The sequence below is a fragment of the Mesocricetus auratus genome, unplaced genomic scaffold, assembly GCF_017639785.1.
Source record: "Mesocricetus auratus isolate SY011 unplaced genomic scaffold, BCM_Maur_2.0 Super-Scaffold_100027, whole genome shotgun sequence".
Lineage (NCBI taxonomy): Eukaryota > Metazoa > Chordata > Mammalia > Rodentia > Cricetidae > Mesocricetus > Mesocricetus auratus.
Window position 1 is genome coordinate 22,062,264 of NW_024429208.1, and position 14,291 is coordinate 22,076,554.

Sequence of the window (14,291 nt, forward strand, 5' to 3'; positions counted from 1 at the left end):
TGATGACCTAATTTTGATCCCTGGGACATGGACACATACACACATCTGTATAATAAAAACAAAATAAACAAATAGTGATAATCATTAGAGATTTGCAGTCCCTCAAGCAAGATAAAGTCCAGATACTCCAGGGACTTTGGGAGCCAGAACCTGTATCTTCACAGCCTCCCCACATCAGTGAGCAGCTATGTCAGGAATTCATTATCTATAACTATGTCCTTTAGTTTAATGACCTTTAATTTCATTAGAGTAAAAAATTGGGTGGATTTTAGAGTGGGACGACTTCTACTTTTGATTTCTTTCTTATTTTTATTTATTATGAGTTTATGTGTGTGTGTGTGAGAGAGAGAGAGAGAGAGAGAGAGCGATGAAGCATACTTGTGTGAGCGCATACATACACATGGAGACAATGTGACAACTTCAGTGTCATCCTCAGGGTCTCTGTCCCACTCCTTTGAGGTAGGATATTTCATCTCCCTGGAGCAGAACAATCAGGTTAGTTAGACTGGCTGCCTAGTGAGCCCCGGGATTTCCCTGTTTCTGCCTCCTCACTGCTGGGATTAAAAGTGTGTACAACCAGGCTTCACGTTTGTAGGTTCTTAGGACAAAACTCAAGTCCTAGTGCTTGCAAAGCAAGCCCTTTGATAACTGAGGCGTCACCCCTGTTTGTTTCTTGAGACAGAGCACTTCACATATTCCTGGCTAACTTAGAACCGGCTATGTAGACCAGACTGGCCTTGAACTTGTGGCCATCTTCCCAGGTGCTAGGATTCCAGATCTCTGCCACCATATCTGTTTTGTGCAGTTCTGGGAGAGGACCCAGGGCTTAGCAGGTGCTAGGCAAGAACTCTACCAACTGAGCTACCTCCCATTGCTTTCCTTAATCCTAATGCAGTTGTTCTGGTAAGATTAGGTGTCTACACTGCACAGTTCACTCTCCAACTTACACGACTGTGGCTTTTAGTGCGGTCACAGACTGTGTAACTCTCAGTGCCAGCTTTTAGAAAACGTTCCTGATCCCCAAATATCCTGAATGCTGGGAGGGATCTTTCTAGTTCAGAGATTTGTTTTGTTTTTCTGCCAAAGTTATAGTTTTTGTTTTGTTTTCGATAATGGAAAGATGTGATTGTTGACTGGGATGTCCTCTTGTTTTTTTTTTTATGAGACAGGATATCCTCTTGTTTTATGCGCTGGGGATGCATCTTAGAGGTAGGGCACTTGGCAGAGGATGCCTGGAGCCCTGAGTTTGATCTCAACCCTGTAGGGGAAATTAAAAAAAAAGCCTTCAGTTAGCTTTTCAGTAGAACTTCCTCAAGATCATCAGCATGGTAGGGCATGAACCACTTGCAGAAGGAACTGCCCTATCCCATCTAGTGGCTACTGTGGCAGCTTCCTGCGGCTACAGAACACTTGCTGTGTCTAGATTAACATGTGACGCACAACGTAGAAGAGTTGGTTTAAAACAGTATAAAATATTCAACTCATATCTTGATTCTGTTAAATGATGATATTTTAGCATGATCAAACAACATGTCCTTAGTTTTTACACTTTTTTAACTTAAAAAAAGTATGGCTGCTAAAGAAGAAAAGAAGCCAAAAGGAAAAGCAATGCTTGTGGAACATTCAGCTTCAGCTGAAGTTGGCACTGTATTTATTAGCGATGCTAGTCTAGGCAGCTGAGGTGGGAAGACATCGCCCTCTGCTGGACAGTAGACTGCATTGTTTGCTTCTTCAGATACAAAGTCACAGCTAGCTAAAATAAATGCCTGGGGCAGGGGGAGTGTTAAAATGCATTGAACATGGACCGTCTGCAAAGGCTTGTGTTGACTGGCTTTGCAAACTTTCATCTCATTTGAATCAAGAGCTCATTACTGTAGTTTATTCACGTTTGGAACACAGTTAACTGAGAACCAGAGTGGTACTAAGTGGTGACTGGGTCTCCCATCAAGCTGCCTACTCTTCTGGTGTGCAGGCACACATACAGGCAGAACACTGTATACAGAATAAATCAATCTTCAAAAAAATTTAAGACATGGGCTGGAGAGATGGCTTACGGGTTAAAAGTGCCCATTGCTCTTACAGAGGACACACACTCACACACTCATACAATTAATTAATTGGAGACACTGTAGGGGCTGGAGAGACCTGGGGGCTGGCATACACTAAGCACATATTCTGCCACTGACCTACACTGCAAGCAAATTCATTCATAATTATGGGTTTCCTATGCTTTAAATACTTCCTGCCAGAACATTCATTACCATTTGATCCATACACTGTGACAAGCGTTTCTCAAAGTGTTTTTTTTTTTTCCTCTTCCATCCTGGCTGTCAAACTTCTTTCCCTCTTTTGCAAGAGTTCTAGCATGTTCCTCCTGGCTGGGTGATTGTGAGCTGTGCTGGTGTGAGTTAGCACGTCCTTGGGTGGGAAGAGGATGAGCCACTCAAAGGTGGTGTGGTACTTCTCACCAACTTTAGCTCATTAAAGTACATCACAACACATGTATATATCATCACAATGCATGTATATATCATCACAACACATGTATCTCATCACAACACATGTATATATCATCCCAACACATGCATCTCATCATAACACATGTATATATCATCACAACACATGTATCTCATCATAACACATGTATATATCATCACAACACATCTATCTCGTCATAACACATGTATATATCATCACAACACATCTATATCATCACAACACATGTATATATCATCACAACACATGTATATACCATCACAACACATGTATATATCATCACAGCACATGCATCTCATCACAACACATGTATATATCATCACAGCACATGCATCTCATCACAACACATGTATATATCATCACAACACATATATATATCATCACAACATGTGTACCTCATCACAACACGTGTACCTCATCACAACACATGTATCTCATCACAACACGTGTATATATCATCACAATACATGTATATATCATCACAACACGTGTATATATCATCACAACACATGTATATATCATCACAACACATGTATATACCATCACAACACATGTATATATCATCACAACACATGTATATACCATCACAACACATGTATCTCATCACAACACATGTATATACCATCACAACACATGTATCTCATCATAACACATGTACCTCATCACAACACATGTATCTCATCATAACACATGTACCTCATCACAACACATGTATATATCATCACAACACATGTATATATCATCACAACACATGTATATACCATCATAACACATGTATATACCATCACAACACATGTATCTCATCACAACACATGTATATACCATCACAACACATGTATCTCATCATAACACATGTACCTCATCACAACACATGTACCTCACAACACATGTATATACCATCATAACACATGTATATACCATCACAACACATGTATATACCATCACAACACATGTACCTCATCACAACACATGTACCTCATGACTTTCAGAAGTGGCGTGCACCTGCAGTCCAAACATTTGAGGCAAAGTTGGGAGGCAGAGGCTGGGAGATCTCCGCAGGTTCCATGCCATCCTGGTTTTTGTAGAATTTCCAGGTCAGCCGTGACTACAGTGTGAGATGCTGTCTAAAAATGCAAAACAGAACAAAAGAAATCCAAAAGAGGTGACAAGAAGCTCTGATCTCTGTATGGGGGCCTTCAAGACGGCTTAGTGGGTAACGGCACTGAGCCTGATGACCTGAGTTAAACCCCTGAAAGCCATGTAGTAGAAGGAGGGAACAGACTCCTAAGAGTTGCCCTTTGACCTTCCCCTGTGTGTTTAGTACACACATGCTCCCTCCCCCCAAATCAATCAGTAAAGTGTAGGCTTAAAATTTTTAAGTTATCCAGGCAGTGGTGGCACACACCTTTATTCCCAGTGCTCAGGAGGCAGAGGCAGGTGGATCTCTGTGTTTGAAGTCAACCTGGTCTACAGAGCGAGTTTAAGACAGCCAGGGCTATACTGAGAAATCCTGTGTTCTGCCCCACAAAAAAATTAAATTGTCATAGGGTCCTGAAATGCAAGTGGTAGGGTGTTATATTGCTTTGAGTCATCTTATTGTACCCAACTCCCCCCCCCCCCCGCCCCCGCCCCTGCTTTGGTAGTAGGGGTCGAATTTTCCACCTGTGCATGCTATGTATGTTCTCTACCACAAATTCTCTCACACTGAGTTGCCCAGGCTAGCTCTGACAAGCCTTGAACTTGGGACATCCCTGCCTCAGCTTTCTGAGTAACCAGTGTTGCAAGCCTGTGCCTCCAGGCCTGGTTTCCTCAACTGGTCTGAACCATCCGTGGTCTCATCTCCAAGCAGGGTGTGCATCCTAGTACCAGGAAGAGGGAGTGTGGGGGGTGCTCCCCTCCATGCAAGGTTGACCTGGGCTACACAGCAAGAAGCTGTTTCCTAACAGTGACAATGAGAGCACAGGATCTGAAACATCGATGTAGGAGAGGGCAGGCTTTGAGATCAGGTACAGACATCAGTCCCAATTCCTCCACTGAGGGCCTTTGGGTAACGTGGAGATAGAGATGCAGGCATGGTGCGTGGTGATAGTGCTGGGCGTGGAGGTGCACACTGGTGATGCCAGCACTGGGGATGCCGAGGCAAGAGGACCCAGAGCTCCAAGACTGTGGTGGCGCACACCTTATTCCCAGCGCTCCGGAGGAAGGGGCAGGTGGATCTCTGAGTTCGAGGCTAGTTTCAGGACACCCAGTCTACATAGTGATATCAAAAAAAGAACAGTGAAGAGTTCTAGAACAGCCTGGGATATGGTACAAGCCCGTGTACAAAAGGAGTCAGTATCATCACAATGGCCGGCATTATGTTTAGGTTTTCATATGAATCTTCTTCTTTAATTTTTGTCACAACCTTGGGATAACCCTGAACTTCAGTTTACAACACAGACTCAGAGGTCAAGGTTTTAGAACTAACTGGAGGCAGAGTTGGTCCTGGTCTTCCAGCTGCTCGTTCCCATATTTATTCTATTTAGATACTATTCCTTTTTTATTCTCTTGTTTGTTTATTTCTGGTGTGTGTGTGTGTGTGTGTGTGTGTGTGTGTGTGTGTGTGTGTTTAAGTCCAAGGACAACTTGTAGGACAGCTTGTCAGTTCTCTCGTTCCATCCTGAAGGTCCTGGGGATCGAACTCGGATCACCAGGCTCAGCAGCAACTACCTTTATCCACGGAACCGCCCTGCTGGCTCTATTGTACTCTTAAGCCAGCTGCTATTGAAAAGAAGTGCTATGAGAATGAGAGTGCCCATCACAGGGCACAGGCATTGTTGGCCATAAAACCTGTGACCTTCTGCCAATCCATTTAATTAGTCAGGCGTTGGTGGTGCACACCTTTAATCCCAGCACTTGTGAGGCAGAGGCAGGCGGGTCTCTGTGAGTTTCAGGCAAGCTTGGTCTACAGATGGAGTTCCAGAATACCCAGGGATACACAGAGGCATACTGTCTTGAAAGAAAAAAGGAGAAGAAGAAGAAAGAAAGAATCCATTTAACTTGTTATAGACAGAGTGTAATCATTCTAATGAGGTCATGTGAGAGATATTTACTGCCCAAATGCATTCCTTTTCTGAACAGGTTATCCTGCTCGGAGAGCCAGGTACCAGTGGGTACGCTGCAATCCAGACAGCGTCTCTGCAAACTGCATGGAGGAGAAGGGACCACTCTTTGACCTAAACACAGATGGATCCAACAACATCAACCCTCCAATGGCCAATCCTGTTCTGTAAGTGGACTTTTGTCTGATCTCACAGAAGTGGTGGAGTGTTTCTTTTCAGCTTCCTGCTGTGGTGGCTCCGTTTAGAATTTCACGCTAGGAAAAAGTGTGCCACATGAGCTGAATGAGGCATGAGATGTGGCAACATACTTGGGTTCAACCATGTTTTTGGAAGGTTTTCTTGTGGGTGGCAGGAACAAACATTGAGAACTATTCCCCCAGTATACATTAAAATGATTGAACATAGTTTTATTTATGCAAATAAAGAGTTTATATTAAAATCGAGTTAGATTTTTTTTTTTTTGGTTTTTACGAGACAGGGTTTCTCTGTATTGGTTCGGAGGCTATCGGTCCAGCCCGGCCTCGAACTCACAGAGATCCACCTGCCTCTGCCTCCCGAGTGCTGGGATTAAAGGCGTGCGCCACCACCGCCCGGCGAGTTAGATTTTTTTTTGAGACAGGATTTTACTATATTGCCCTGGCTGGCCTGGAACCTGCTCTGTACATCAGGCTGGACTTGAAATCACCGAGATCAGCCTACTTCTTTCTGCCTCTGAACGCTGCGATTAAAGGAGCGTGCCACCATACTTGGCAGGCACATCAGCTCTTCCTAGAAGGGATGCTTGTGCTCGCCCCCTCCCCCAACACATACACTTGAACTCCTGCTTCTCCCCTCAATCCAGAGCATGCGGTTATCGAGACACATCTACCGACCGTGCCTCTATTTTTAGGTTACTTGATCACTTCACTGCCTTTTCAAATGGCTGACTCACCGCTTCCTTTCAAAGCCCTTTTCTGTGGGCTTCTGCCATCTACCTTCTCCGGCCTGTTTTGGGTTTCGGTAACTAAGTTCGCTTTTGCTCATTTTAAACGTGTGGTGTGTCCTGGCTCTGTCACAAGCCTTTGTGTTTCCTCAAGGTGGCCCCTGCCTGCCTCACACCTTTCAGTCCCATCTGTACGGTCAGCGACGGTCACGTCTGCATCCAGCTCTCTCTGGTTTGTCGGGCAGAAGCAGCCTCCTGTGTTGGTCTGATGACATTTCACGTTTCCTGGCTCTCCATTCCCTACCGTTTTCCCGATTGCTGTCCAGATTTGCCAAGGATGGGTGGCACCATTTCTCTGCTCTGGTTTTTGTGTGGTTTTTAGAATGAGTTAACCAATGAGTCTAACCAACCCACTGAACTCAGCCCTGGCAGCTTCCCCATTTAGCTCAAGAGTACAGATCCAAGTATTATATTTAGAAGAGAAAATTTAATTTTTATGTTCTGGTAAGGCTACTAACCTCTTCTAGGTGTTGGTGGCTCACACCTTTAATCCCAGCACTCGGGAGGCAGAGGCAGATGGATCTTTGTGTGTTCCAGGCCAGCTTGGGATATACAAATGAGACCCTGTGCCAAAGAAACCAAAACAAAGGCACGTAGATACACACCTGAAAGTGCGGAGGCTGAGGAAAGAGAGTCAGGAGCCCAAGACCAACTTGGTCCTCAAAATGACATTCTACCTATCTTTTTTTTGGGGGGGGGTGTTTTACGAGACAGGGTTTCTCTGTATTGTTTTGGAGGCTATCGGTCCAGCCCGGCCTCAAACTCACAGAGATCCACCTGCTTCTGCCTCCCGAGTGCTGGGATTAAAGGCATGCACCACCACCGCCTGGCTGACATTCTACCTATCTTAGAAGAACAAAGAAAGAACATGAATCTTCATTTTGACATGATGATAGCTCATTAGAAGTTCCGTGGAAACCTCAATTAGGAGACAGTGTCATCTGTCTAGAATGATTTCGTGGTGTGCCCTTTAAGGAGAAAATATCAGAAGAGGTTTTATTGTTTTTAAAAGTAAATGGTGCCGAGAGGTGGTGGCACATACCTTTAATCCCAGCACTCAGGAGGCAGAGGCAGGCAGATCTCAGTGAATTCGAGGCCAGCCTGGTCCACAGAGTGAGTTCCAGGACAGGCTCCCAAGCCACACAGAGAAACCCTGTCTTAGAAAAAAAAGTAAATGGTGCTTAAGTAAATAAAGAACACAGGATTTCAGTAGTTAGTGATATGAACAATGAAGGTTGTTCACCTGTGTCTGCCTTGGGTAAACAGATATTCAGTGAGTGCAGTGAATTAATAGATAAGTATAAGCAAACATGGAGATGGAGGGCTCAGTTTATTGTTTTTGTATTAAAGACATCTATTTTTAAATAATTGACTTATTTTTATTTTATGTGTATTGGTGTTTTGCCTGCATGTATGTCTGTATATGTGAGGGTGTCAGATCTTGGATTTGCAGAAGGTTGTTGGCTGCCATGTGGGTGCTAGGAATTGAACCCAGGTCCTCTGGAAGAGCAGTCAGTGCTCTTAACCACTGAGCCATCTCTCCAGCCCAAGACATCTATTTTTAATAAAGATTTATTTATGATGCATACAGTGTTCTGTTTGCACATATGCCTGCAGGCCAGAAGACAGCACCAGATCTCACTACAGATAGTTGTGAGCCACCATGCGGTTGCAAGGATTGAACTCAGGACCTCTGGAAGAGCAGTCAGTGCTCTTAACTCCTGAGCCATCTCTCCAGCCCAAGATTTATCTGTTTTCATTTCGTGTGTATGAGTGTTTGCTTGCATATATGTGCAGGCATCACATGCATGCCTGGTGGTGGAGGAGGCCAGATGAAGGTGTCCGATTGCTCTTAACCTCTGTGTTGTCTCTTCAGCCCTGGCTTTTTGTTTGAAGCATTGAAAAGGGTATTATCTTGTGACTTTGAACAACTGGGTGCCTACATTTATTTCCTCTCTACTCCCCACTATTCCCTCTACCCCTACCCTATTTTTATTTTATTTTTTGAGGAAGAGCTCAGATAGCCCATGCTGGCTGCAATTCACTGTGGATTCAAGAATGACTTTAAACTTCCGATCCTATAGCCTCCACTGCCCAGAGCTGCAATCGTTTGTGTTACTCCAGGCACAGCTTATTTCTTTATATTTAAATATTGGAATTACATTATTTATAAGTAGATCTGAACTTTTTTCTTTATATTTCAGGATAAGAGGATTCCCAAGTGATTTCTTCCCTATTACTGAAGACTATTCTGGGTCAGGCTCGGGTTCTGGCTCGGGCTCTGGATCTGGTTTGGGTTCTGGCTCTGGCTCCGGCTCTGGTTCCGGCTCCGGCTCAGGAAGTGGCTTCCTAGCTCACATGGAATCGGAATACCAGCCAGCAGTTGAAAGCGATGGTGTCTTTTTCAACTACAGGCCTTCCGACAGGATGCTCCAGGAGAATAACCAAGAGCAACCAGAAGATTTTATTATATGAAAATGATCATTTCTGTTTCCCCATCTCCACACAGAACAATGTATTCAGTATACTTTGTATACCACGCTTAGATGATGAGTCTTGGGAAAAACAGTTTTACAGAAAACTTAAAATGCCTGGAAAAGACTCTTAAATCCTATCACCCTTTCCTCATGAATTCTTAAGGAATTAAACTTTAATGCTGTCATTGTTCTAGAAAATATCTGCATTTATAAGTGTGTTGAATCAACATCATGAAATTAACTCATACCCCCCATCTGCTGTTTTTTAAAAATTTAGTTTGAAGAGAAAATTGATGAACAATATTTCATACCTAAAGTGTTCAGGAACTCAACTCACATTGTGAATTACAGAAATACTCCATTTTATGATTAAAAATAATAAAATGAAACAGTGACCTTCTACAGTGGCTACGTGGCATGGTTTACAGCGATGACTTCCATTGTGCCGTGGCCATCAGAGGTGGTGGAGAAGCAGTGAATGTTGTTTATCTAAAAATGTTGTGGGTTGTAGGGTTAGAAACTTAACACCAGCCAGGCGTTGGTGGCGCAAGTCTTTAATCCCAGCACTCAGGAGGCAGAGGCAGGCGGATCTCTGTGAGTTCGAGGCCAGCCTGGTCTACAAAGCGAGTTCCAGGACAGCTTCCAAAACAATACAGAGAAACCTTGTCTCGAAAAACCAAAAAAAAAAAAAAAAAGAAACTTAACACCTCAAGCAACACATTGTGTGGTCTCAACGTCTCACACTGCTTGGCCTTTTCCTATATGTCTGTTGAATTGCAAACGTTACTCCATTAAAACGAAGATATAACTAAAGGCGGGTGGGGGTGGGTGGGAAGCTGTCTGGGATTTCTTTTTCTAGTTCAGGAAATAGTCACCTTTAACATAATTTTCTTTTTAAATGTGTATGTATTAAGATATATAAGCTATTGTGAGTCTGGAGAAATGGCTCAGTGGTTAAGAGCACTGGCTGCTCTTGCAGTCGACCCAGGTTTAGTTCCCAGAGCTCACATGCCAGCTGGCCGCAGGAGATCTGATATCACTTTCTGGCTTCCATGGACACCAGGCATGCACATGGTGCACATGATACATACAGGCAAAAACACTCATACTACACTATTCCCATTGTGAGAGTCCTACTGAACGTTAAGCATTGCATTTTAATCGATGCATGTATGCCAAGGGATGAGAGCCAAAAATAGCACTCGCCTTGAGAGAAATGGAGTTAATTATGGGATGGGACTGCTGCAAAGCTGAGAGGAAGGATAGAGGGCACTCAGGTATCTAGGGAGGTTCCTCCTAACATTTTACCCTTTTTAGCCAACGACCAAACCATTAGGAATGTTTATGATCATTCACAATATGGTGGTGGAAACACATATAATTTATTTTATTATAGTGTCTTTCCCCAAATTGATAATAATTGTAAACAGAATGCTAAGAAAGCAGGGAGAAGGGGGTGAATGGTTGTGCAGAAGCTGCTTATTGCTAGTGTCTCAGTATATTGTCTTAATATTTCAATCACTGTCTAAAATAATACATTTATATCTTATGGTATTCTGTCTTCTTTCATCTGTGCTGAATCAGGGTTTCTCATTCTTGTCATTAGTGATGCTTTGTGAAGGATTTCTTTCCTTTTTTTCTCCCTTTTTTTGTGGTTGAATTGGTGTTTGAACCTAGCTCTGCCACTAAGCTATATTCCAAACCTCTGGGCAGGATTTCTTTGTTGCAAGGGGATGTCCTGTTTATTGTGGAATGTTAGGCTATGTCTGCAACCTCTCTCCATGAGATACTCAGTAGTTCTATTCTTCTAGATGCCAGGGAAAATACCCCCAAATATTTCCAATTTTTTTTGTGGAAACTGGTGATCACTTAGTGGCTTAAGTCTCATAAGTAGTGTTTTACAGAAGCCAGGCATGATGGCCCAGGCCTTCAATGCCAGCACGTCCTAACGGGAGGCAGATGAGTTCAAGGCCATTCTGGTCTCCATAGTGAGTTCCAGACCAGACAGGGCTACAAAATGAGACCCTGCTGAAAAAACAAAACAAAACAAAACAGGTAGCCTGTAGAAAATAAAGAATTAGTAGCACAATCCTTCAACTCTTCAATATAAAATTGTTTTTAAAAGTATTTTCTGGGGGCCAGAGAGATGGCTCAGAGCTTAAGAGCACCGCCTGCTCTTCCAGAGGTTCTGAGTTCAATTCCTAGGAACCACATGGTGGCTCACAACCATCTGTAATGAAATTTGGTCACCTCTTCTGGCCTGCAAAGATGCATGTATTCATAAAAAACATAATTCCAGCACTTGAGAGGCAGAGGCATGTGGATCTCTGTGAGTTTAAGGCCAAGCTAGCCTACAGAGCTAGTTCCAGGACAGCCAGAGCTGTTACACAGAGAAACTGTGTCTCAAACTGCCCCCCCAAATTCTTAGCTGGGAGGTGGCACATGCCTTTAATCCTAGCACTCTGGAGAAGAGGTAAACGGATCTTTGTGAGTTCCATGCCAGTGTGGTCTACAAAGTGAATTCCAGGGCTGGTCAAAATCCAATCAGGAAGCTCAATCTAGGCTTTCAAGTAATTCCAGGAAGGCAGCTGGGGATGTGGCCTAATGGTACAGTGTTTGATTGGGATGCACAAGGCCCTGGGTTCAACTCTCAGCTCCACAAAAGTAAAAGAAATCCATGAGCGAGGGAGTGAGAGAAAATAAAAAGGACTGGAGCAAATCATCAAAGAAATTTATAAAGTTAGCAAGCTACACACAGTGAATACAGGAATGTCACACACATCTCAATGAACAACTGAAGAATGAACATTTTAAATTACACCGAAAATACTATAGAAATAGCAGGTGCTTAGAGATGAGTTTAATAAAAGATATGTAATATGTGTATGACTGAAACTATAAAAGTGATGAAGGACACCGGGCGGTGGTGGCTCACACCTTTAGTCCCATCACTCAAGAGGCAGAAGCAGGCAGATCTCTGTGAGTTTGAGACCAGCCTGGTCTACGAGAGCTAGTTCTAGGACAGCCTCCAAAGCCATAGAGAAACGCTGTCTCAACCACCCCCCCACCCCTCACCCCCCACCCTCCCTGGCAAAAAAAGTGGTGAAGGACACTAACAAAGATTTAAAAATTAGAAAAACACAGGTTTGGAAATTGAAGACTCAACTGTCTTTATACTTCCTTCATTCAAGGCTTATTCTAATGTTTTAGTAATCAAGACACAGAAATCTGGAAAGAGACCCATCATTCTACAGTCAATTGATTTAAAAACAACAACAACAACAACAAAAACCCCAAAAAACTCAAACCCTTTTATGCATATGAATGTTTTGGTGAATGTCTGTGCCCATGGAGGCCAGAAGAGGGCATCAGATCCCCCTAGTTGGGAGCCACTATTAGGATGCTGGGAATCAAATCTCATCTTCTGGAAGCACAGCCAGCATGTTTTTCATTTAGCTGAGCCATTTTTCCAGTCCCAGTCACTAGATTTTTGACAGGTATATCACAGCAGTTTAGAGGGGAAAGGTTTATGGACCATGTGAACACAGTTAAGCTCTCAGATTTCAGACTGTGCAATTGTTTTTCTCTCTTTCGTTTCTCACACTGTAGCCCAGGTGTTTGCTGGCCTTTTAATTCATGACAATTCTTCTGCTTCTGCCTCTAGAATGCTGGGATTACAGGTATGAAGCACTCTGCCTGTCTATCCTTCCTTACACAGTGACTGACGCTACTTTGTGCAAACAATCTGATTCACAGTGCAGTTGTATCCCGTCCCTCCTCACCTCTTACTCCAGGTGTAGCCTTGGCTGTTGTGGAGCTCACTGTGTAGACCAGGCTGGCCTTGAACTCAGAGATCTGCCTGCCTCTACCTCCCAAGCAATGGGATTAAAGGCATGTACCATCACTTCTTGATTCACAGGTTTTTAATAAAAAGTATTTTGAGCTATAAACTCCTTCTCTGTCTCCAAACTATTTTACCCCTTTGTATATCTGCCAATGACAACACTAGTAGATAATTCCCAGTGTTGAGAAGGCTGAAGATAGGGAGGATGGGTTTCTTGACAGCCTGGCCTACGTAGAGTACTCCAGACAAGCCTGGCTCACCTAGTGGAAACCTGTCTCAACACACACACAAACATCCATCCATTCCAAAGCTTTTTGGCATAGAAATCTTTAAACCTTGTTCCAAATAATATCATTTTGGACTAGAGATTTCCCCCTCTAAGCATGCAGGACACCTAGGGTTTCATCTGCAGTAAAGGAAAAAAACCGGGTTTGACTGCTGCAATTCCAGCATTGGGAAAGCACTTTGGAAGTGAAGGCAGGACCATACATTAAAGCACATCCTCTACTTGAGACCCTGTCTGGTTTGTTTTTGTTTTTGTTTTTTTTTAAGACAGGGTTTATTGTAGTTTTGGAGGCTGCCTTGGAGCTTGCTCAGTAGACCTGGCTGACCTGGAACTCACAGGGGTCTGCCTGCCTCTGCCTCTTGAGTGCTTGCACTAAAGGTGTGGGCTAACAGCGCCCGGATATATATATGCATTGCTGTGCTGCCTGTACGTATGTCTGTGTGAAAGTGGTCCCCTGGAACCAGTGTTTACAGATAGTTGTGAGCTGCCATATGGGTGCTGGGAATTGAACCCAGGTCTTCTGGAAGAGCAGTCAGTGCTCTTAACCGCTGAGCCTTCTCTCCAGCCTGTCTTAAAAAAAAAAAAAAAAAAAGAAGCTAATTTCCAGCATTTGGATTCCGTCACAATTAGACCACAGTCTCATATCAACATTTAAACATTTTAGACTTACAGACCTATACTCCTGCTTCCCAAGTTTTGTTATGATGGGAAGATGTTCACCCCTCCGGCCCCCCGCCGTAACCCAAATTTGAGCAAAGATTCAGTTCAGAAGATTTCGTAGTATTCATCCATCCTCAGATTTTGTAGGTTGCCACTACAGCGATGGGGTCACGTGTTTTGCACTCCTGGGAACTTTCAGGAAGGGCAAAACCCACAAGGGTGCCCAGCCTCTCCTGCTTGAAGGGATGGGTCGCCAGCTCTCTCTGGCCTGCAAAGAATGAGCTCTAAGATTAGTTTTTCTCCTTATTGGTCTCCTTGGGGGTGAAACCTCAACAAAAGAGGGGGTGAAGCGGGAAACTGTTTCAGGTGAGATAAGGTGCGAAGGTGAGAAACGCAGCAAGCCTGCTAGGATACACGTCCCGCACAAACCCGTGCTTCCCTCCTC

The 14,291-nt window shown here is 43.7% G+C and overlaps 1 protein-coding gene across 1 annotated transcript in view; it reads left to right on the plus strand.

The window, feature by feature from the left end:
* Srgn (serglycin) overlaps positions 1-9,456 on the plus strand; it is a 37,270-nt gene extending 27,814 nt beyond the window's left edge. The window contains exons 3-4 of the mRNA XM_040732323.1: positions 5,617-5,764; positions 8,784-9,456. Coding sequence (XP_040588257.1) covers positions 5,617-5,764; positions 8,784-9,054 — 419 coding nt within the window. The 3' untranslated portion in view covers positions 9,055-9,456. The remainder of the gene's footprint in view (positions 1-5,616; positions 5,765-8,783) is intronic.
* The last annotated feature ends 4,835 nt before the right edge of the window (positions 9,457-14,291 follow it).